The sequence below is a fragment of the Polypterus senegalus genome, chromosome 5, assembly GCF_016835505.1.
Source record: "Polypterus senegalus isolate Bchr_013 chromosome 5, ASM1683550v1, whole genome shotgun sequence".
In the NCBI taxonomy this organism is placed as follows: Eukaryota; Metazoa; Chordata; class Cladistia; order Polypteriformes; family Polypteridae; genus Polypterus; species Polypterus senegalus.
Window position 1 is genome coordinate 207,566,917 of NC_053158.1, and position 24,698 is coordinate 207,591,614.

Below are 24,698 nucleotides of genomic sequence, written 5' to 3' on the forward strand. Positions count from 1 at the left end.
ATAGAGGGTCATTTCTGGAGGGTGGGACGGGGCCGCGTGTCTGCCTAGGGGGTTGCAAACTGGGATCCTAAGTTGTTTCGCCGTGTAGTGGGTGTGGCCACGTGCTGTACCGGCGCATGCTCCCCAACTTGCACATTTTCATATAAATGATGTAGCTCAAAGAGCTTTACAGGATGAAGAAAGAGAAAAAGGACAAAATATAAAAATAAAATTAGGCAAATACTAATTAACATGGAATAAAAGTAAGGTCCGATGGGAGGACAGAAAAAAACAAAAAACTCCACGCAGCGCAACACACCGTCAGTGCTTGAACCTGAAACTTAGCCCAACTTTATTTAAAAGAGTAGCTGGAGCTGACCCATAAACAACACACTCGTAATCAAATATCGATTATTAACGGATTATTCTAACTGATCGTCAGATTCAATCTCATTAACACGAACCGGCAGCAACGCCACAGCTGAGCCTCTCACTACCCGTCAGAGTTCAAAGGTCATCACGACGGAAGTTGTTGGCTGCCGCTGGGAGACGCCGCGCAGAATGCGGAAGCAGCCGCTCAGTGACAACGGCTCGGCTGAAGGACTGGGATGAGTGTCACGGTTATCGCGACTTCCAACTCTAGGCTCGCTGTGGAGGAGCGAACACGTAGGGCGATGGGCTTCGGGAGGGCGGGATTATAAACTGGCGAGGAGCACGCGGCCAATCCGGAAGTGAAGCCGCACGGGTCGCGTCGTTTTGACACGCGGAAGAGTCGAGAAAGCCTCGCCTGACAAGAGGACGTTAGTGCGGGGCTGCTGGAAGTTCGCCATGGACGTAGATGGGGAGACTTCAGTATTTCCATGGACTTTCTGTTCACGGCATTAGAATGAATTACGTGGGGAACCGAGGACGCCGGCCGCCCCTATGAGCTCGAGACTGTTGGAGGTGAGTTGGGCTCCTCGTCTCCGGTGTCACTGCTCGGACCGCCGTTTCTTATTTCATTAATTATTTTATTTTTTTTTTGCTGATTCTCTCAGTAGAGTTCACTCCGTTGCTTTAATGTCGTTGTCCTAATTGCTTGTTGTTCTCGGGTTCTGCATTTTCTGTGTCAGGAGGTTCCATCGGATTTCGTTTACTTGTGAATTGTAGTGAGAAGTCAAGCAAAATGACAGCTTTTCTTGGCAAACTAAAAAGATTACAATATACAAGGTTTGGAGGCAACTTGGGTCCCTTCTGCTGGCGAGATGGAATCAAATTGTGAATTGTAGTAAATATTTGTGTTTGGGGGTCCCTGGCACAGCCTCTTGAGGACTGGAAGGGGCTGAGACGCAGTAAATGACGGGCCACTTTTATCCAAAGTGACTAACAAAGGAGGTCGACATCAGTGTGACAGGACAGTCAGAAGATGGAAGTGAAGAGCTGCACTTCCTTGTTTACAAAAACAAACAAACAACAAAAAACAAACAATCGAAGCCATTGTCAGTGTGACAAAGTCACGGGGTCTGCAAACGCACCTTAAACGCATTGAGGGGATCAGAATTTCAAACGGAGGTGGGCAGCTTGGAGCTTCACGTAATGAAAGTCTGAGCTGGCATCACCAGATTGTGGTCAAGAAGGAGCAGAGGACCTCTTGGGTGTCTCCATACACAGTTATCTATCTGTATGAGGAGCTGACAGACAAGCGTCCAGGATCTGAACTTCAGTATCTGCCAATGTGGTGATCTGAAAAGAGCAGTGCCATGTGCCCCACACGCCCCCCAAACATTTGGTGACACATGCCAGTACGGCTGCCATCATCGATCTTCAGTAGCGCAGTTGGGACAGGATCAAAGCCTGGACCGGGAGTTGTGCCTCGTATTCTGTCGGGGCTGTCAGTGTTTCAGAACCACTGGGTCGAGACCCGCTTTTGAGTTGCGGGCTGCTGCCGCCGGTGGGTTGAGGGTTGCTGTCGTTTATAACGGTAGTGGCGTCACAGAGTGGGCTGGGCAGGGCAGGGGGCTCTGACTATCTCGCTAAATCTCACCCCTTGATGATTGTGGTCATGATTGCAGTATTTTCATCGACGGGGGTGCACTTTAATGCAAAGATATGAACATGGGGGGCAAAAGTGGGCTGTGACATCAAAAAGGTTGAGAAACACTAAAGACGCGGACTGATCTTGTGATTATTTTCCAGAGTGAATCTGCAAGACTGGAAGAGTATAATAATAATGGTAAATGGCCTGTATTTGATATAGCGCCTAACTAGAGTTCAAGAACCCCCCTAGGCGCTTTACAACACAACAGTCATTCACCCATTCACACACACATTCATATGCTGGTGATTATAAGCTACTTTGTAGCCACAGCTGCCCTCGGGCACACTGACAGAAGTGAGGCTGCCGAACACTGGCGCCACCAATCCTTCCGACCACCACCAGCAGGCAAGGTAGGTTAAGTGTCTTGCCCAAGGACACACCAGCTGCATTCTCATGCCGGGAGCCAGGATCGAACCTACGACCCTCCGATTGCTGGACAACCCGCTCTACCGACTGAGCTACTGCTGCCCTATAATAATAATAATAATAATAATTTGCACTGATGCAGCACTTTCTCACTACACACAGTGTTTTACGTAGTGAATGGGAAGCCACTTCAACCACCACCAATGACCACCTGGATGATGCGACAGCAGCCATTTTGTGCCATACGCTCACCACATATTAGCTGTTAGGTGGTGATGGCGAGATCCCATAACTGACAGCAGATATTTACGGGGCCAGAATAGCTAGGCTGAGGTGGGCAATTTAGCCAGGACCCTGGGATACGCCCTACTCTTTATGTGTCAGGATCTTGAGTGTATATCTCATCCGTTTTTACAGGACTGTGTCCACAGCACTGCACTCGGGCACTGGGATCCACACACACACACACACTACAGGGTAAGGCCCCCCGTTAGCCTCGCCAACACCCTTTCCAGCAGCACCCCAGACCTTTCCTGGTTGGTGTTTCATCCAAGTACTGGCTGGGCCTGAATGTGCTTAGCTGCCCATGGACGGTGACCTGATCCGTGGTACGGCTGCTGGTGCCCTGAGAGACAGCTGGGCATCGATCACCCGCCATTGTATTGGAATGGAGGATGAAGTGGAGGCCCAGAAAGGCCTTCTCTGTTTTTACATTTCTGTTGAGAGTTTAGCTTATTAGGTAAGAGGCTTCAATTTGCCAGTATCCCAGTTGAAGACCCAGGATACAATTTGTATTTGGCCCGATACGTGATATTTGTCGTTTAAGTGGATGTAAAGTTTTATATTATTGTGAGGTGCTGGAGAGCCACAGTAACATAAGAGAAAGCTCTGATAGGCCCAGGGCCAGGACCACCACTCTCCTCAGCAAGATCAACGTGGTCAGCAGTCGCAAAAATGGCAACTGGAATCTGAGGCAGAAGGCATTCAGACTCCTTTACTTTCTGCAGATTTGTCTTCTTCTGTAGATTTAATTTTAAAGGGGGATTCCATTTTTGTCCTTCAATCTACACCCAGTAACCCAAAGTGAAATCGTGTTCAGGAAAGCTTTTAAGATTTATTAAACATCAAAGCCTATCTTTCATTTCAAGAAGTAATCGGACCTTTTAATTCAGTACTTTGTAGAAGCCTCTTTGGCAGCAATGACGACAGCTTTGTGTTTTCTTGGTAAGTCTCTACAAGCTTTGCACACCTGGATTTGGGCAGTTCATCCCCTTCTTCCTGTCAGATCCTCTTAAGCTCTCTTAGATTGAATGGGAAGCGTCCGTTGACTGCCATCTTGGGGTCTCTCCACACTAGGGCTGCGACTAATGATTCTTTTGGGAGTCGACTAATTGTTCAATTATTATTTATTTTTTTGATTACTCACGATTATTTCATGCCAGAGAATCTTTTTTTTTCCTTTCCCAATCCTGCTCCTATTCGCACCCTTTACATGCCATTTGACCAACTGCAAGCGGGCTGTCGTAGGCCTCTAACTTGAGATTTGCACCCATCTTGCCCCTCTACTAGTAACGTCTGATTACTGGAATGCTGCTGAGATTGTTGTCCTTCCGTTCGGTTCTCCGATGTCAGATGAAGTCTCCTGAGGCGCTCCTAGAGTGACCGTTTGGTTTTCCACTGCCTTCCTGACCAAGGCGCTCCTTATCCGGTTGCTCCGTTTGGCCAGGCGGCCAACTCGGTGAAGAATCCTGCAGGTTTCGGCCCAAATCGAGGCCACTGTGGTCTTAAGAACTTTCTCTAAAGCTTTCCAGATGGTTTGATGCCCTGGGCCTGATTTGGGCCTCATTACAATTTGGTCACAGAGGTCTACAGAGAGTTCCTTGGACTTCATGGCTTGCTTTTCGTCCTGACATGATGTGTGAATTACGACTTTCTACCGTTGAAGTCAGAAGTTTCCATACACTCAGGGTGAATTCTTTCCAACTCGCTTTATAAGCAGATTTTCTACTAACAAACTGTAAATTTGGCCCATCCTTTAAGACGTCTGCTCTGTGCAGAGCAAAAGTCATTTTTTTTCCAACGGTGCTCACCGACCAAGTGTTTCACTTTTTATTGACGATCTCTCAATTCCGGCGGGTCACAAGTTTTACATCCACGTTGTTCGGATTTGGTTGCGTTGCCTTCAAATTGTTTAACTTGAGCCAAGCATTTTTAATTTGCCATCCACCAGCTTCTTATAATTCTGGCCCATTCCTCCAGAGTGAAGTGGTCTGCTTGGGGTCCTTGGCCATTTGGAAGACCCATTTGAGGCTGAGCTCTTGAGATGCGGCTGCAGTGTATCTTCATCGTTGGCCTTCATCCTGATGTCACCTGCTTTGTGAAGTGCACCAGTCTCTCCTGCAGTGTGATGCTCCCATCCCCGTGCTTGACGGTTGATTTGGTGGTCTTTGGCTTGCAAGCCTCGCTGTTTGTCCTCTAAACATAACGGTGGTCATTATGGCCAGACAGGCTGGTCTTGGGTTCATCAGATCAGAGGACATTGAGCCAGATGGTAAAGTCTTTGTCCCCATGTATCATTGCAAACTGCAGTCTGGCTTTTTGATGGCGGCTTTGGAGCAGCGGCTTCTTCCTTGCTGTTTTACTGTGGAGATCGAGACTTGTCTGCCTGTGTCCTCCTCCATCTTCACAAGGTCCTTTGCTGTTGTCCCGGGATTGATTTGCACTTTTCATGCCAAAGTCCGTTGTTCTCTAAGAGACGCAATGCATCTCCTTCCTGAGCGCTGTGACGGCTGGGTGGTCCCCTGGTGTTCATGCTTGACATATTGTTGTTTGGAAATTGGATGAGCCACATGTGTGGGGGTCCACCATTTTTTTATTTTTTTTTTTTCCCCCAGAGATCTTGGCAGATGTTAATTCTTCCCATTCTGTCAGTCAAAGAGCGGCAGCGAGTTTGATGGTCGGCCTTAACATCCGTCTACTTGTTGACTCCAGTGAGGCTACTGGGCTATCGGAAGTGAGTTGTCGGATTGCCTAAAGGCTTAGCATCATCTTCTGGAATTTTCTAACCTTTTTAAAGGCCCAGTTAACTAAGTGTGTATAAAACTTGTGACCCACTGGATATCCTCAACAATAAGTGAAATACCCGGCGCTCTGTGAACAACATTTTTATTAAAAAATAATTGGTCACATTTTTTTATTAGTATAAAATCTGTAGGTTGGTGGCGGCTTTACAAAGTCAGTCAGTCCAACCCGCTATATCCTAACACAGGGTCACTGGGGTCAGCCGGGGCCAATCCCAGCCAGCACAGGGCACAAGGCAGGAACAAATCCGGGGCAGGGCGCACACACACAGGCCAATCTAGGATGGCCAATGCACCTGACCTGCATGTCTTTGGACTGTGGGAGGAAACCCACGCAGACACGGGGAGAACATGCCAACTCTACGCAGGCAGGGAGGTCCCAGGAAGCGAACCCAGACGGGTCTCCTAACTGCGAGGCAGCAGCGGGCTTAGAAAGTGAGCGTTTAAGAAAAGTGTATGGAAACTCCTGACTTCAGCTCTACTCCCAGGTACACTTGTGCACTTCTAAATCTTGTCAAATCGATTCACTTTGCCACAGGTGGACGCCAATCAAGTTCTAGAAACATCCCGAGGAGAATTAAAGCAAACTGGACCACCGGAGCACGATTTGGAGGGCCACAGCAAAAGGTGTGACTAGGAATGAGAGATTTCACTTGTTTGATTTTTAATACATTTGTAAACCTTTCATGTTAACTTTGTCATTGAGGGCTGTTGAGTGTAGGATGGTGGGCAAAAATGGCAAATGATTGTATTTGGACTTCTTTTTGCATGGAGAAAGTGAAGGGCTGTGAAGACCCTCCAAACCCACTGTGAGAACTGGGTGAGTAGACACAACACATTTACAGTCAGCCGGACTCGCATTGGAGTGCCAACCGCGGGGTGTAAAGAGTGCAGCGCAGTAGCAAACACATAGACAAAGTCTGGGTGGGCACGGTGGGGGGCCTCTCGGTGGACTTGGCAGGACTTTTTAAAAAATGTCTTTCCTTTTCCGTCATTTTGATGTGTGTTAGACCTGTGTGTGTGTGTATGTATATATATGAGGTTGTCTGTACACACACACACACACGAGGTGTGATGAAAAAATACAGTGAACATTTAAATAAAAAATCATTCCAGTAAAAGACACGTTGCCATTGATCCCCCTGAGAATACTTCCCATCACTTCAAACGCGCGTATCCCATCGTTGTTGCCACGTTCTGAAGCTGTCCTCTTTCACGAGTGTCTCTAGTTGCACTGTCATGGCTGCCTCAACGTCCTGAATTGATTCAAAACATTTACCCTTCACGGTCATTCAACTTTGGGGAAGAGCCAGAAGTCGCTCGATGCCAAATCCAGTGAAGTAAAGTGGATGAGGACAGAAATTTGACACGGAACATTGTCACGATGGAGGATGAAATCGTCGTCCCATTTCTCAGGTCGTTTTCTATGCACATTGTTTCTTAAGTGCCTTAATAAGCCCTTGTCATATTCAGAGTTCACCGTAGTGTTCCTGGTACAAACTCGGCTTGTGCAATTCCATCCAAGTCAAAAAACACCATCATCATCATCATCATCACCTTAATGTGGCATCTTGATTGACGCGCAGAACATCAAGGCATCCACAACAGCGGCCACTCATGAAAGAGGACGTCCACCACTGCTTCAGAAAGTGGCGAGAACAATGGGATACGTGTGTTTGAAGCGAGGGGGATTAATGGCTATGTGTCTTTTACCGTAGTCGTCATTTTATTTTATTCGCTGCATTTTTTGATCACACCTCATGCATATATTTGTGATGGACAGCCAGACTCCTTGCCTGGTCGGGACACCCTTTTGAGGAGAGGACATGTGATCTTGTACCTCCAATGGGACGCGAGAGGGCAGCCCCCCTGGTTTACATCGGGTCACGGGACTGGAACTTAGAAGCTCGACCCTGCTGTGGTCTGTGGCCATTGACAAGGGGGCACCTGGACAGCTCCGGAGCCATGGCATGCAGCACTCCCGTCACACCCGCAAGTTGACTGAGGAGCACCTGGAGCACATCCGGACGTGGCATAAAAGAGGAGTGGAGGCGGCCAGAGAAGAGAAGAGAAGACCAGGACAGGACAGGACTGACTGAGCATTGTGGGTGGTTGGTGCGCTCAGTTGTGTTGTGTGTGCTGTTGGACATTGTGGTGTCTCCGTGTCCGTCTGTAGCTGGGCTGACCTTCTGTTATATAATCTATATACTGTATGTATAGTTTTACTGTCAAATAATACCCTAATTCTGGGCTCATCAGGCGTACACACTCACTGCACCCCCTCTCGGGGATCGAACTTCGAACGTCGGCCAACCACAAGCGTCACCCATACAGTCAGATTGTGATTCAGACTACGAGTACGTGAATATGAAACTGACACACAGGGGTGAGCAATAGTTGGCTTACAGTAGTGAGTGCGCAAAAAAAAAAAGAGCGTACTCTTGAATTATTATTTATTATTCCTGTATTGTTAATTTGCATTATTTGTCGTCTTGTTCTTAAAGCTGTTGAGTTAATAAAGCAATTGTACTAATCCTCCTCTGTATGTCTCTTTCCATACAAATAACTGTAAACCTACGTTTGCCCTCCCCTGTGTATATATGTGTATTTTTTATCTTATTTATTTATGTATTTATTGAAAGAGCTTTTGTTGAAAGCCAAATTACCCCCTGAGGACAAATAAAGTTGTCAATCTTAAAGAGCAAAGGGGGCTGCAGTATAAATTAATGTACAAAGCGGGGTCTTTGGCGCAAGTGCCAGCTTAGGTAGGCGTTCTGTACTGGCTGTGATCAGCCCAGTGGATAAGTGCATCCCTAAAAGGTGATCAGCTATAAAGACGTTTACTAAAGTTATTAAAGACATTGGTGATCAACAGACCATTGATTCAAATGGGTTCATTTTCGTTCTGTGATCAAGCTGTTGGAAGTCCCCTTTTGTGCGGTGCTGTAAGAAAGCCCCCCGTTCCTCATGTCATCTGTGTTTGCAGATTTTACACCATTGATGGCCTCCGTTCTGCAGACATTATTTAGTACAACAGTAGCAGAGTGAACACACAATAATATTTTTTTTCAGTAATCAAAGTCCTACAAACACCCCTTCAGTCTCGTAACGGGTGCTTGTCTCCATAGTTTCAAGATTTGGCCGCAGTGACAGAACGCATCCCATCATTTTGATGTCCATCACTTGCATTGCTTTTGAGGAGTCGTAGCCCACTCTCCTTTCCAGGAAAGCTTCGCCCCTGACATGTTGGCGGGTGCTCATTTCTGGTCCCCTCTGTTGGACTCGAGTCCGCACTATGACTAGGCTGCTCTAAAACATCCGCGCCATTCAGTCTGACACCTTGCTTTGTCTTCTCGCTGCTTATCCTACTGTGTAACCCAATTACACTTCCACTTCCCTAACCCTAACCCTAACATTAATTAACATCGAATAAGAGTAAGGTGGTCCACTGGCCGGGGGGGACAGAAAAAACAAAAAAAAACTCCAGACGGCTGGAGAAAAAAATAAAATCTGCAGGGATTCCAGACCACGAGACCACCCAGTCCCCTCTGGGCAGACTTAAGATGGGTCTGAGCAGCACCTGTGCCTTCTTGAGCTGGGGGACCTTGTGGGTGCGGCAGGATTTCAGTCCATGATGGCGTAGTGTGTTACCAGCGGTGTCCTTGGTGACGGTGGTGGTCCCACCTTCCTTCAGATAATTAACAAGCTCCTCCTGTGTAGTTCTGGGCTGGACGCTCACCATTTTTTATGGTCATCCTCACCCCATGAGGCAAGATCTTGCGTGGAGCTCCAGACCAAGGGTGACTGATGGACATTTTCTATTTGTTCCTTTTCCAAATAATCGCATCAACAGTTGTCACCTTCTCACCAAGCCTCTTGCTGGTGGTCTTGTCGCCCACTCCAGCTTTATCCCTGACGTCCTTTGACAGCTCTCTGGTGTTGCCCCCGGTGGTGGAGAGTTTGGAATGGAAGACATTGATTTTGTGGACACGTCACGAGTTGAGATCGGGAGGGTCTGATTGATTGATTGATTGAAACTCAGAATTCTAGCTGGTTGTAGTTGATCAAATTCATATTTCACTCAATGACATGCAAATCAATTTATAACTTTTATGTGGTGTGTGTTTTTTGTTTTGGATTTTTGGTTGACATTCTGCCCCCTCCATTAAAGTGAAACTCCCCTAAACATTTGGTAAAGGAGCAAATGTACAAATTCAATGGGGGATCAAAGACTCCTTTTCCCCCCCACTGTGCACACCGGGCATACATAAGCAGAAGTACCTGGCGCTGCCCTACTAAATTTTGGAGCAAAGCCTTGCTTATGCTCTCCGCCCCATATAAATAAGCGGTGTGGATTTGTACACCAGACCAACACACCTGTCACATATCGGGCAGTTCAAGTGAGAAGGAAAGAAATGATCTAAAAATGTCATCTTTTGAAATGCCAGCATTTTGTTCCTGCTGTGAACTGCCCAGTAAGTATGTGATATGATTTTATCATCTTAATTTAACCAGTGAAGAGCGAGATTTGGGGTATTCGAATGACCCCTGGTCTATACTGTAATGAGCTGAGGTGTTGAAGATGGTGACGTTAACTGCCTGGTTAAAATATCAGTCATTTCTGTATGTTCACTGTAAATGAGCTTGCAGGTTAGTGTCACACATTCCTGCTTTACAAATCAAATTCTGGGAAAACCCCTAAGTGGCACATCATCTCTCACAAAGCCCCCAACAGGGTCATGTCATCAGGCCCGTCTCTTTTGTGACTTGTTTTGAAAGTACATTACTGTAATAATCACTAGAGTCCTTTTGTTTTTCAGCTTGGACAAGCCTGGTGTTGATCCAGTTTCCACCATGAACACTAAACTTGGACTCATGGACCTGAAGTATGGCACCTCTAGAAAGCACATCTCCATCACTATCCCTTCCAAGGGCGAGACCATGTCCCCTCATATCAAGTCTGTTGAAGACCTGCGTGTCTTGGGCCTCAATTTAAGCTCTTTCAGTCCACCATCCCAGTTTTGCATTTGTGTTTCCGGAGTGTTCCTTTTTTACTTGATCTATGGTTACTTGCAGGTAAGCTGGGAGGCCTTTAAAAAGTGGGTGACTCTGCACTGCGTCGCAGCTTTCTTTGGTTTTGCTTCAAGTTGACACTACTAGTGGCGGGTGTCATGCTGTTCACTTTAAACACACTCTCACTTTCCTGTTCCCATCTTGCAAATAGTATTTACGTTTGAACAATCTGGGCGACAACAGGCCATTCAGCCTGACATAGCTTGGCAGTCCTGTCCACTTCTAAAACAACATCTGGTCAAGCTTTGAAGGTTCTTAAAGTCCTACTGTCTACCACGCTACTTGCTCCATGTGTCTGTGTGAAGAAAGACTTTCTAGTGTTTGTGCAAAATTTACTCTTAAGTTTCCAATGGTTTCCCCATATCTTGCTGAACTCGTTTTAAAGTAACCATCACAACCCTCTATACTTTATAATTTCAAACCATTCAGTCAGGTCACCACCTAATCTCCTCTTCCTTAAACTGTAAAGGCTCAGCTCTTTTAATCTTCATAACTCATCCCCTGTAGCCCCCCATAATCAGCCCAGTCGCTCTACTCTGGACCTTCTCTAGTGCTGCTATTGTAGCTCTGAGACCCAAACTGCACCCATGACTCCAGATGAGGCCTCACCAGCGTGTTATAAAGCTTGAGCAGAGCCTCCTGTGACTTGTACTCCACACATCAAGGCGCTATATAACCTGACAGTCTGTTAGTCTTCTTGATGGCTTCTGAACACTGCCTGCCAGTTGATTGTGTTGAGTCCACTAGGACTCCTAAGTTTTCCTCATAAGGTCGACTTTCGATTTTCAGAGCTCCAATTGTGAATTTAAACCTAAGAAGACCTAAATTTAATGCACACGTTAGGCTCAGCTCTGAATCTTCACTCAAAACTCATCCCCTGTAGCCCCATAATCAGCCTAGTCGCTCTTCTCTGGACCTTCTCTAGTGCTGTTATGTCCTTTTTGTAGCCTGGAGACCCAAACTGCACCCAGGATTCCAGATGAGGCCTCACCAGCGTGTTATAAAGACTGAGCAGAGCCTCCTGTGACTTGTACTCCACACATACAATACAATACAGTTTATTTGTTGTATAGCCCAAAATCGCACAGGAAGTGTTGCAATGGGCTTTAACAGACCCTGCCTCTTGACAGCCCCCCAGCCTTGACTCTCTGAGAAGACAAGAAAATACTCCCAAAAAAACCTTGTAGGGAAAAATGGAAGAAACCTTGGGAAAGGCAGTTCAAAGAGAGACCCCCTTCCAGGTAGGTTGGGCGTGCAGTGGGTGTCAAAAGAAGGGGGTCAATACAATACAATACACAGAACACATCAAGGCGCTATATAACCTGACAGTCTGTTAGCCTTCTTAATGGCTTCTGAATACTGTCTGGTAGTTGATAACTTAGAGTCCACTACGACTTCTCATAAGGTGCACTTTTACATTTACCGTCACATTGCTTAGTGTGGTGGTCTCTGTTCTCCTCACATAAAGCAGATTGATTTTTTTTGCTTTTGTTACATACAACAATTCAAACCCATCTCATCAATCCTTACATATTCTTAACTCGCTTCTTCATAGCAGGGTCTCGGGTGAGCTGGAGCCTATCCCAGTAAGGTCTGGGCACAAGCAAGGATCAGGGTGCCAGGCCCATTGCCGAGTGTACACACACACACACACACACACAGGGCAATTTAACAATGCCAGGTCACCTAACTTGTATCTCTGGGCACTGTGGGATGAATCCTGCACAGACACAAGAAGACGAAGCGAGCACCCAGGACGTAACACTGCGACCCTCCAATACAAAATCAAAATGATTGAAGATGGTCCGCTAGAACATTAGAACCGTTTTGATGCAGAAGATGGACAGGCCATTCGGCGCAATAAGCTGGCCAACCTCAATCAACTAATTTCTTCAAAGTAACATTAACTTGAATTGTGAAGGTCCCTAAAGTCCTTCACCCCACCCCACTACTTGCTCACTTCTCCCATGCATATGTTGTTCACTGCCTGAAGAAGAACGTTTTCACATTGGTGTCTAAAAGTTGCTCTTCACATGTTTCTCCCATATTCCCTGTGATGCATAGGAATTGCAGGGGTCCTCTGTAAAGGCTCGGCTCCTTCTCGTATCTCTGGACTTTGTCTTGTGCTGCTGTGTCTCTCTTGTTTTCTGGTGGCTGAAATGGCACACAGCGCTCCGGATGAGGCCTCACTGGCGTTTTTCATCTCTTAAGCTTCACTTCTCGTGACTTGCGGTGCACACAGCAGGTCAGAATATCACCCAGTGTGGCTGGCTGGCATCCTTAGGCTCCTCTTTTCAGTGTAGAGTCCACTACGACTCTCAGGACCCTCTCCTGATGGGTACTTTTAAGTCTAAAACCTGCTTTTTTTTTTTTTTTAACCAGACATGATATTTTTACATCTTGATGTCGTTATGTGAACAAATCCAAATTGTATTATGGGATATTATTTGCTGTTGAACTCTGCTCTGTACTTGTCATATTTCCATTGTATTGAGGATGACTTGTGTTCTGTTCCCTTTATTGTGTTGTATTGACCCCCCACTACCTGGAAAGCGGTCTGTCTTTGAACGGCCTTTCCCAAGATTTTTTCCATATTTTTCTTCCCTACAAGGGTTTTTTTGGGAGATTTTTTTTTTTGTTTTTTTGTTTTAGCGAGTCAATGCTGGGGGGCTGTCAAGAGGCAGGGCCTGTTAAAGCCCACTTCTTGTGTGATTTTGGGTTATACAAAAATAAATTGTATCTGGCTTTTCCTTGCTTCTTGAAAATAATGTAAACATTGGCTTTTGAGGCCATGGAATCCAGTGGATAAGTTGAATTTTTAGTTTCAGTGCCTTTGTTTTCAGCGCCATGTTGTTTATTTTACAGACCCCACCATTTAGTTGGCGATTGTTGTGCTGTTGATAGGGAAAGTCAACAAGAAATGGCCGCCGCACGACATGACCGTGTCTGTGTCAGGCCTTGGAGTTCTCATTGTGACTCCAACCTTTGTGTTCTGTTGGGGCTCCGGTTACATGAAATTGTTTTTTGTTTTTTTGACTCCTCTGCTGTGCTTTTTAAATTACCATTTTGCTTTTGTGTCCTGATTATCAACCTTTGCCCGTTAATAAACCATGACCCAACTTCAGATTTCATTCTAATTTAAATAATTCTGCTCTCCAGAAGAGTCAGTCGCCTGTGGGTAATACTTTTAATTTAAATAATTGTAATTCTATCATTTAATGAATCTGTCCCTCCAGGTCCATCTATAATGACTTGGCTGTTTCTCCACTGTCCTCCACTCCTAGTTTACTAACGTCCTCAAACTTAACCAGCTTGCCATTTATATTCTAACCTAAATTGTTTAGAGTATGTCTCATTTCCTTAATAATACCTTCCATTAATGTACTAATGCTCAATGTTAATCTTACTGGCCTGAAGTTACTTGGATCAGCCTGGTCACCCTTCTTGTATATAAATGTCTACGCGTGGAGCGGTCTGTCTGTATGTCTGTATGTCCGTCTGTCCGGCTCAGAAGTGTGAGGCTACAGCTTAAAGTCCAAAGAAAGCGACTCCGACACCAAAGTGAAACTCGCTTAGCCACTGATAGACAATGGAGGCGAGCACATCAGCAAAACGAAACCACAGAGGAAAGAGAACCTCACTTTGCTGCTAATGCACAAGCATTGATTGATTGAAGTGCCAGAATCCATGGTTTCTAGGAGCCTGGGCTTTGTACAGCATGGGCTTACACGGCTAGTTTTATATAATGACCGAACATGTGCTGGCCTCCAGTCCTTAGGATTTCCCCGTGTGCAGTGACCTTTTCTGAAAGTGCACATCAAGGTTTTTATATCTGTACTCGCGAATCTCCTGAAGCACTCTGGGATAAATGTGTTCTGGTCCTGGTGAGCCTGTTTAATCTACACAGCACTTCTCCCTCATTACTGCGGACCTCCTCGGTAAGTGTCCAGGAGTTACAGGACCCACGGACTTCTTCACTGAAAAATACAAGTTTTTTGAACAAATACCTGGAGACAATAATGTTTCTGAATTATGACATTCTGGCAGTGTGGTCCTGCATCTCGCTCTGACACAAATACTCTAAAAGCAAAGAGGGAAAAACAAAAAGCCCGTTTGTCACCCGTGGGCCTGTTGAACAGCCTTTCAATATTTGTACGGGTTCTCAGTCCTCCCGTCCTCTGTCGTCTCTGTATCTCATAGAGATGTCTGCTCAGCCGGTTTCCTGGCCCAAGAATTTTCATTCCTGCCTGCCAGTTTTAAACTCCACCAGGGAGCGTCACCTCACACACAAAGGGCTTTCAGTCCCCAGAATGAAGTCTTCTTGTGGCTTCAGGGTGCTGTGCCTCCCACGTCCTCCTCTGTCACATCCAATGTGTAAGGCACCCCGACCTCTGAGAAAAGATAAAGGAAGCCACCTACGTCAGGTTAATACACACACCCTTACCGTGGGTTTGGTATGGCAGAAGCAGAGGCACCATACTGGGCACCTAAAGGAGTCTGGTACTTGGACTTCCTTAAATCATTACATTAAACGTCGGGAAAATTGTATTTCATTTTTGCAGCAGTAGCCTATTTTTTTATTTATTTCAATTCTCTCAATAACCGGTCATATGAAAAGAGAATTTCCCCTTAATACAGTGTACAGAAAAAAAAATGTACATAAAGAAAACTTTATAATGTTGTACAAAAAACACAATATATGCATAAAGAAAACTTTGTAATGTTTGTGCGCTTTGTTTATGCCCCTTTATTGTTTTTCTTACATCACACTGTCCTCACAGTAACGTATTACATGGAGCTTCCTAATGTACCTGAGGTCATATGTGCCTTTCTGAAAGTCATCTTTCAAATTACAAATGTCTTTGTATTTCTTGTTTCTACAGGAATTAATATTTTCAGTTGAAGGATTTCGACCTTTTGGATGGTACCTCACGTTAGTGCAGTTTGGCTTTTACTCTTTGTTTGGATTAGTGGAGCTTCAGCTTACACAGGACAAGAGGAGACGGTAAGCTGAAGGGAAGGCCTGCCTGCCTGTGTGTGTTTGTACATATTCAGCATTTACATTTGTAACTTTTTTAGATCTACAGCTCTTAATTTTTACCTTAGCAAACCAAAGCTCGGGCAGCACGGTGGCGCAGTGGGTAGCGCTGCTGCCTCGCAGTTAGGAGACCCGTCTTGGTTCACTTCCTGGGTCCTCCCTGCGTGGAGTCTGCATGTTCTCCCCGTGTCTGCGTGGGTTTCCTCCCACAATCCAAAGACATGCAGGTTAGGTGGATTGGCGATTCTAAGTTGGCCCTAGTGTGTGCTTGGTGTGTTTGTGTGTGTCCTGCGGTGGGTTGGCACCCTGCCCAGGATTGGTTCCTGCCTTGTGCCCTGTGTTTGCTGGGATTGGCTCCAGTAGACCCCCATGACCCTGTATTCGGATTCAGCGGGTTAGAAAATGGATGGACAAACCAAAGCTCAGTTCCTGCACCCCTGACTTTGAGCCCTCTTTGTGCTCCACGACCTTCAAGTGCAAAGTGTGCATAAAATGTTTGTTTTTAATTTCTTTATATGGTTTAAAGAAGCAAGGTTTATTACATAGTCTCTATTTCAAATTTATAAAAAGTAGGCTAGTAAATGTTACACCTGTCTGTTTTTTGATTGGCTGATATGAAAAGGATAAAGATAAAGGTGTGCCATAAGCACCGGAAACTTTAAAAATCTAAATAAACGGTCAGGTAGGTGCAGTTAATAAAACGGGTTCTTGTGCAGCACACGCTGATACTAACATGGAGGTTGAGAGATCAAAGGAACAGGAGCGAAGCAATGGGGATGAGAAAGCATCAGACGAGGTTGAGGAGAGTATGTCTGGCCGAACATGGACAGGGGAACATTTCAAAGACTTGTAAGATAAATCCATGTGAACTACTAATGTGTGCGTGTGAGTTGAGGAAGACCCTTTATTTTCAACAGTGCAACTTTTAACAAGCCTTCAGCCAAAGCGTTGTCGTCTTCCTTTCCCTCCTCCTCCTCTTCAGGTGAGTTATCCCCCAACTCCACTCCGGTCTCTCACTCACCTGGCCAATGACGACATGTTCTGGTAAGTTAGTAGACCCCAAGCCGTTTAGAACTTTAGATGCAAGAAGACAAATCCTAAATGTACCTGGAAGCCAGTGTAAACACTCGAGGCCTGGGGTTACTGTGTGTCGTGGTCAGGGTCCCAGCAGCACCATCTTTAATAAACTGAACAATTTGAGAAAGTCTAGCAATGTCGATCATCCCATCTGTATCCGACATACTAAGATGACAGCCTACTTTTGGTTTGTTTTGTAGCGTCTTCAAGAAAAATACTAAGCTTACGAGGAATTATGTAATTGAAGGATATTTAATGTTACAGTAAAATAATCTGTCATTGTGCTTGTAGTTTTATTTTGCAGCATATTTTACTTAGGACGGCATAAGAGCTCACGTAAGTGTGTTCTGATATTGTAGAATACCTGGGAAAACTTACATACTAATCGCCTTCTTGACCGTCTGCACCATGGGACTGTCGAACACCTCGTTAGGATATCTGAACTACCCCACCCAAGTTATCTTCAAGTGCTGTAAGCTCATTCCTGTCATGATCGGAGGGGTTTTTATTCAAGGTAGGCTCATTTGTTTTGTGTGTTATATAAATGGAATTCTATTCACAATTTGATAACTTGTTTTAAATAATTGGTTCACTGATTTCAAAGGAGTGTTTAGTAGTACTAGGGTGTTGGACCGTGTTAGCCATTATGGATGTAGTGAAGTAAAAGGTGTCATTGTGCTTGACTGCTCACTACAAGCGGTGTTTAGGTCATTTAAGAGACTTATTTCTACTCTATGTTGCCATGTTGTTCTACTTTGTAATAGTGACCTGTGCGCTTTCCTGTGGACACATTGGGAAATATCAAGGTGTGGTGCAACTGCCAGAGAAGAACAGACTGGTGACGTCACTGGTCTAATATCGAGCTGGCAGAAGAGCTCAGAGACCCCTAAGAATCGGGGAGAACAGTCACTTAGTTCTGTCTTTTAATTGAAGAATTGACAGCCCATCCCTTGATTGCTACTTTGGTTCTTGGTTTGAGCTCATGATAGCAAGAAAAAGAAATGAAAATTTACAACAACAACATTTATTTCTGTAGCACATCGTCATAGAAACCATGGAGCTCAAAGTGCTTTACATGATGAATAAAGAGCAAAAAAGCAAACTAAATAATTAAAATTAGGGAACACTAATTAACATGGAGTAAAAGTAAGGTCCGATGGCCAGGGAGGACAGAAAAAAAAAACAAAAGGAAAACTCCAGACGGCTGGAGAAAAAAATAAAATCGGCGGGGGTCCAGGCCATGAGACCACCCAGCCCCCTCTAGGCATTCTACCTAACATAAATGACCTCAATCAGTCCTCATTGTATTCAGGGTTCACATGGAAGAATTTAATGATGATGATTATGTAGACTTCTGGCCTTTAATCTGTCATCGTAGGAACATCACAGTGCTTTGATCAGGTGGTGGTGGTGCAGGTCGCCACCACAGAGAACCAGAAAAAGAACAGAAGAGAGAGTAGGGGTTAGTATGGATTTTGGAGCCACCATGAATAGTAATGATAATAAATTGAATATACAGAGCATCAGGATTTAGCTAAGATGAAGCCCTGAGAAAGCCATGTTACAGTAATGAGTTTTCAGTAGTGTTTTAAAGTGCTCTACTGTATTAGCTTGGCGAATTCCTATTGGCAGGCTATTCCAGATTTTAGGTGCATAACCCCAGAAGGCCGCCTTATCACTTATTTTAATTTTAGCTCTTGGAATTCTAAGTAGACCCTCATTTTAAGGTCTAAGGTTACAATTTGGAGGGGAGGTGCAAGACAATCCGAAATATAAGACAGAGCAGATTATTTAAGGCTTTGTAAAGCATAAGCAGTATTTTAAAGTCAATTCTAAATGGCACAGGTAACCAATGTGGTGTCATGAAAACTGGGGTGATGTGCTCGGATTTTCTTTTGAGTTAAGATTCTAGCAGCTGCATTCTGCACTCGTTGCAAGTGATTTATGTTTTTTTTTGGTGGTCCTGAGAGGAGTGCTTTACAGTAATCTAGTCGACTGAGAAGAAACGCGTGAACTCGTTTTTCAGCATCTTGCAATGTTATGAGGTCTAACTTTTGCTATAGAGCTATTAGAGCGGATGCTTTGAGCCTTTGCCCACAATCCTCATTGCCGTACTGTATCTGTGAGGAGAGATCTCTGCACACAGGGCCAGGACTGATGGAGTTGTGACATGAAGGGTTTCAATCTGAAATAATGGATTTACAATTTCAGAAGGCAGAGAGGGAGATGTTTTATTATTTATGTCAGCATCTGCCTATTAGACACTTAAAAAAAAAAAAAATATATATATATATTATATATATGCAGATGAGACGAGATTCCTCATTTCCATCTACAAAGGAAAAGAAGGGACTGTACTGGCAGTTCACATTTGCTCCATATTTTTGTTAATTCCACCACCTTGATTTCTTTCCATTGACAGACTGAATCAGTCAGCACAGAGATATCTATTATAAAAGAAAATCAGAGACGAGACTATCACCAAGAGTTTTTTTCAAGTCCCACCCTCCTCTCAAACCACGCCCTCTCACAGTCCTCTCACCTCTCATTGGTGTGAATGCTTTTGTCAGACTCCGTTCCTGCGCTCTCAGCTCTTATAAATGTTTACGTTTTCCTCACTTTCAGTTCCCAATAAAAGAATACGTATTCTGTCCAAATCTTATTGAAGAATTTAATCGCGAAGGATTATCAACAGAAGAAATAGGTACACAGGCAATCCTAGCACCGCGATAACGATGAAGTCAAACTAATTAGCGTGAAAATTGTCAATTCGTTACATGGCAAATTGGTTAAATGCATATCAATAGACTCTGCTGAAGCAGTTGGTGGTGATGGTGAGGAAGATGAAAACATCAACTTACAATATCATGAAGAATATCTACAACCGTTAACCCTCCACTGCATGAATTACTGTTGACAGAAGGATGTATTGTAATGTTATTGTGTAATTTATGTCTGAGTAATGGGCTATGCAATGGGACAAGATGAGTTGTATTGAAAATTGGGCGAACAATTCTGCTATGTCAAATTTGAACAGGCGGCAACAAAGGTAATGTAGTACTTCTTCAGGGGATAACATGAGACACCAAAGGAGATTTCGATATGCCATTCATATCAAAACATTTGCATTTTCCCATTAGTATAGGTTTTCCTATGAAAATTAATAACTCATAGGATCAAGTCAAGTTGGGGAGCATGCACTGGTACACTGTGTTGCCGCACCCACTACACGGCGAAACAACTCACGATCCCGGTTTGCAACCCCCCAGGCAGACATGCGGTCCAGTCCCGCTCTCCGGAAATGACCCTCTATGGGTCATTACGAGCCGGATCACCCTCGGGGAAACGCGCCACATGGCCATAGTGCCATAACTGATGCTCCCTCACAATGCAGGTAATGTGCCTCATTCGGGACTCCATGAGCAACCGCTCATTTGACACAAAGTCAAACCATCGGTACCCAAGGATTTTCCAGAGAGTCACAGTACCAAAGGAGTCCAGTCTTCATCTTAGGTCACTGGATAGTGTCCATGTCTCCCAACCATATAGCAAGATGGGAAGTACCAAGTCTAAAAACTTGGACCATCGTCCTTTTGCATAGATATCGGGAGCATCACCCCTTTCCAGTGACCTCATGACCCACCATGCTCTCCCAATCCGTCTACTGACTTCATAGGAAGAGTCACCAGAAACACATGAATGTCATTGCCAAGGTAAGTAAACCTCTCAAGTTCAACACACTCTCCGCAAACAGACACACTGCTGATGGCCATGCCCAAGAGGCCATTAAAGGCCTGGCTCATGGTTTTTATCAGGACACGCGCAAGCCCAGACACTCGGACTCTTCACGCAGTCTGTTTTGTTCCCAGCGGTTTAGACATTAATGACTGTGTGTTGAGTTATTTTGAGAGAACAGCAAATTTACACTGTTGTACATTTACTACTTTACATTGTATCAAAGCATCATCTTCAGTGTTGTCCCATGAAAAGATATAAAAAAAATATTTACAAAAATGTTAGGGGTGTACTCACTTTTGTGAGATACTGTAGATATACGCATGCACACAGACCCTCGCCACAGCAGTGCCCAATGAATGACAAACACACACAGCTGGTTAACCTCTGGCGCTATAAGCCACACAGGTGCCTTAGGAATAACACAGTGACTGTCACCCTCACAGCACTTCAAGAGACTTGCTTATTATCGGCACGAATGATATTTGATATTTTAATGATATCTCAGACCTAAATATTCTTTTGGGTCTCCAAGAATACATTTAAACATACAAAGGCTCAGCACTCTTGACTATCGGCCAATTATCAGCCCAGAATGCCTTACTTTAAATCCTGTTCCCTACTATTGAGTGGAGCTCTCACCCTCAACCTTAATAAACCTCGCAGCACAAAGCGTATGGCCAACCTCTGGCTGCACCAGGTGCTCAAAGAAATCTTAATTTATTACTTCAATCACTCTAGACATGAAGACAAAGCGTAGAAAGTTAAAAGCAGCATGGTATTTATTACAGAAATGATAATAATACCACATGAATAAAGAATAACAGAAAATAAGTAAAGTCTGGATATTGTATATTCTTTAGAAAAAGCTTACGAAAAAGTAAAGATGATAAGGATGAACGTCTCAGGCGGCTTGTGATCTCGCACTCGTAGCTGTTCATGAGATGCTTTTCTGACGATCAGATGGAAACAGCCGCACGTTGCCATCGCTCTGTTCTCTTCTGACGTCTTCGTCCCTCCTTCTTCCTCCCTCCTGTATCGCTCCTCAGATGAGGCATATTTATTCTAAAATTCTACCGGGGGGTTTTGCAAGATGTAATTGTTAGGTATTCTGATTGGCTGCCTGTCAATATGATGAATGAATTCACTCTCCATTTTCCCAAACAATAAAACTTTTTTGATGTTCTCTGAGATATCAGCAGGTCTTCCTTTCCCAGGCTGTAAAATAATAATAGATGTCCATACTTTCTCAGGTTATTAAGTCATTGAGCCACCAGCATGTCTTCCTTTCTTTGTTGGCACACCTCTTTTAAAAGTGAGGTATAACTGGGAAGAAGACCTGCTTTGATTTGTCCTGATTGAAGTTCATCTGTTGTCTTGTCTTGAATAAAACAGAATGGAAATAGAAACCAAAATGTAGAGATTTTGTAACCTGCAACAGTGCGTTTCTCAGGATTTCAGCATCTTGTTGAGCTGAGTTTGTTTTTTTTTTTTCTTTCCTTGCAGGAAAGCGTTACAACTTTACAGACGTGTCTGCGGCTCTGTGTATGAGTTTGGGCCTCATTTGGTTCACCTTGGCAGACAGCAAAGTGGCTCCCAATTTCAATGTCACTGGTAAGCGTTTAGGCCTGATGAAGCTGCACAAAGCTTTAACTGCTTTAGGTGTTTGGTTCTCATTTTAAGCTATGCTTGCTAATTGATGTTTTGATTGAACGCAGACTGATTAAGAAAGTTAGGCTGGTGTTAAGTGCTGAAAGTTATTTTATAAGAAAAAATGTGTCCTTCTGTGGGATTCTGTTAGGCTAAATTAGAAGATGGTGCTGATCAAGTGATTTGAACGGTGGGGCATTTTAAGGCTTCTTCATTCATCCACAAGTCATCACGTCCTTTTTGTTTATTACATATTGACAGTGCTAGTTGAATGTAATTACATGCATTGACGTTACTTTTTGACATCATGTTGTTAGAACTGTAGCCCAGGTAGGCCTGTGGGGGCTCGAGCACTTTAAGAGACAGTGGAGTCCAACACAAGCTGCTGTTAGTTCTGGGGGGCCTGTGACTAATTGTAGTTCATAATTCGCATATGTAACATTTTTGAAAGAAGTACCCAATGGAGAGGAAAGTCCCAAGATGACGGCGTTGGTCGATTTGACCTACGATGGACAGCAGGTCTTACACTGATTTGTATCATTTATCAGTGTAACAAACTCATGAGAATGTGCCCAGAATGCAGCTGTGCAGCTGCTGCTGTTAGCATCGTGTAACAAACTGAGGACACACGTCTTTGTTCACGCTGTGCTCACCCAACGCTTCTTACGTAATTCCTTTCCTCTTACATTCGTCTCTTCATAAGCAACTTTTTCACTTTTACAGTTGAGGCTCCCTGAGCAGCAGGAGACGTGTGATGCTGCTGTTGTCCCTCTCTGCCTCTCCCATCGTTTCACGGTTTGGCCATCAGGAGCGGCTGTTGGACGAGGAAAACATTTACAGTATACAAGTTGAAGTGTCTCTCTGTTTTAAACTTGATGAGTTCGCAAATTTGAAATTTCAGTGGGAAACTAAAAATGTTCTAAATGTGTACAGCTTGCTCTTTTCAAGATGTCTTGAGAAAAATTCAGCTTTGTCACATAAAAGTTTAATAAAATTGCTTAAGTCGGAGGATCTTTGTTTCAGTAGGCGAATATCTGCTCACTGTGTTCTATGCCCGCTCCTCTCCATACATTGCTGAGACATGCACACGTGTCCAGGGCAGGGCATTCCTTACCTCGGTGCTTCTGAAACATGAAGACGAGTCTCCAGGACCGTTCTGAAGTATAAGTAGGCGATGTGTGTGACGCTGGGGCTCGTGTGAGAGGACCTCAACAGCAACGTATTCTTCGGGTTTGAGCCAGTTAATGGCACTCCGTTAGAAGAATACTGAATTAATGCGGAGCAAGTTGAGAAGGGAGTTTTTGAAGAAGTGAATTAGGCTCTACTTCAGTTTTCACTGCTTGTGAGTAAAGAGATTGGATTCCTTTAACCTCTCAGAGTAGGACAGGCCCTTTTGTCCTGCAATGGACTTCTCTTCCCGATCTTTCTGTAGCAATCTGCTTAATACCAATTATAGTCTGAACGTTGCATCGCTGGGTTTACCTTGAACTGTTTTTACAATTTAAATTCTAAATGCCTTTCCAAATTTTCAAATCTTCATCTAAATTTAAATTTATAGCTGCATGTCATTGAGAGTTCCACTAACCTTCAAAGTAAAAGCAGTTCACACAAATGAAGAGACAACTTCTGTAGCACCACGAAAAAGGGGGAAGCTCTCTTCTCTCCGATCTTCCGCTTTCAGACTTCTGAGCGTATTATAGGATTAAAGGTTCATTTCTGGGGTCTACCTTGCATCCTGTGCTACCTGGATTGGCTCTAGCTGCCCACTATCTTGTCGTCTTGAAATCCCAGTAACCGCCCAATTGAAATGTGGTACTCCAGAATGCACAGTTCCTGTCCAGAGGTGCTTGCCATTTTGTGAATTCCTTAAAATAGTTTCATGTCAGCGACTGTACCTACAGCTTGTCCACACGCACATTCATCCAGTTGTGCCGCTCTGCAGTGGGCAGCCTGTTCAGGAATCAAGACAAAGAAATAAAGATCATTAACTTTTAATGGTGGCTATAGAAAAATGAAACCAATCCCAGGGGCGCACTAGGAGAAAAGCCAGTTAGCAAGCCCACCCCTTGTTTAAAGCATTTCTCTCCATCTTCGATGGTCTCACATATGGCAGAGGGGCCACACAATTCCAGCCAATTTTCTTTACACACTCACACATCATGCCTGCTATTTCTATTACATGTCAGGTCACATTATTCATATAAAAATGCTTGACGTAAAAATAAAAAATTCGGGCCAGGCAGCCCACAGTGCAGAGCCATTTACCACTTCTGTCTCCTGATAAAGACTTTGTATTTTTGATTTTACGCCTTTATTTTTTAGCCATCCTCCCTAGAAGACCTTTAATGACGATGCTTGTGTTCAGAGAGGATATTCGTTTCTCCCTGCTGAGGTGCATCGGTTTGAAACACGTTCTCAGTCGGGGGGTACGGTCATCTGGACATGCGTAAGGCCCGGCACATTCAGATCAGCCCCTGAGGTTAGGCGTCACAACAACAACAACATTTATTTCTAGAGCACATTTTCATACAAACAGTAGCTCAAAGTGCTTTACATAATAAAGAATAGAAAAATAAAAGACACAGTAAGAAAATAAAATAAGTCGACATTATTTAACATCGAA

The 24,698-nt window shown here is 44.3% G+C and overlaps 1 protein-coding gene across 2 annotated transcripts in view; it reads left to right on the forward strand.

Annotated features, from left to right (window-relative positions):
• Positions 1-522: 522 nt before the first annotated feature.
• Positions 523-24,698, forward strand: part of slc35b3 (solute carrier family 35 member B3) — a 56,513-nt gene continuing 32,337 nt past the window's right edge. The window contains exons 1-6 of one of the 2 annotated variants that reach the window (XM_039754034.1): positions 523-924; positions 6,041-6,129; positions 10,323-10,578; positions 15,459-15,580; positions 17,050-17,204; positions 21,932-22,039. In XM_039754034.1, coding sequence (XP_039609968.1) covers positions 904-924; positions 6,041-6,129; positions 10,323-10,578; positions 15,459-15,580; positions 17,050-17,204; positions 21,932-22,039 — 751 coding nt within the window. In that variant the 5' untranslated portion in view covers positions 523-903. The remainder of the gene's footprint in view (positions 925-6,040; positions 6,130-10,322; positions 10,579-15,458; positions 15,581-17,049; positions 17,205-21,931; positions 22,040-24,698) is intronic. The other variant, XM_039754035.1, reaches the window with a different exon arrangement.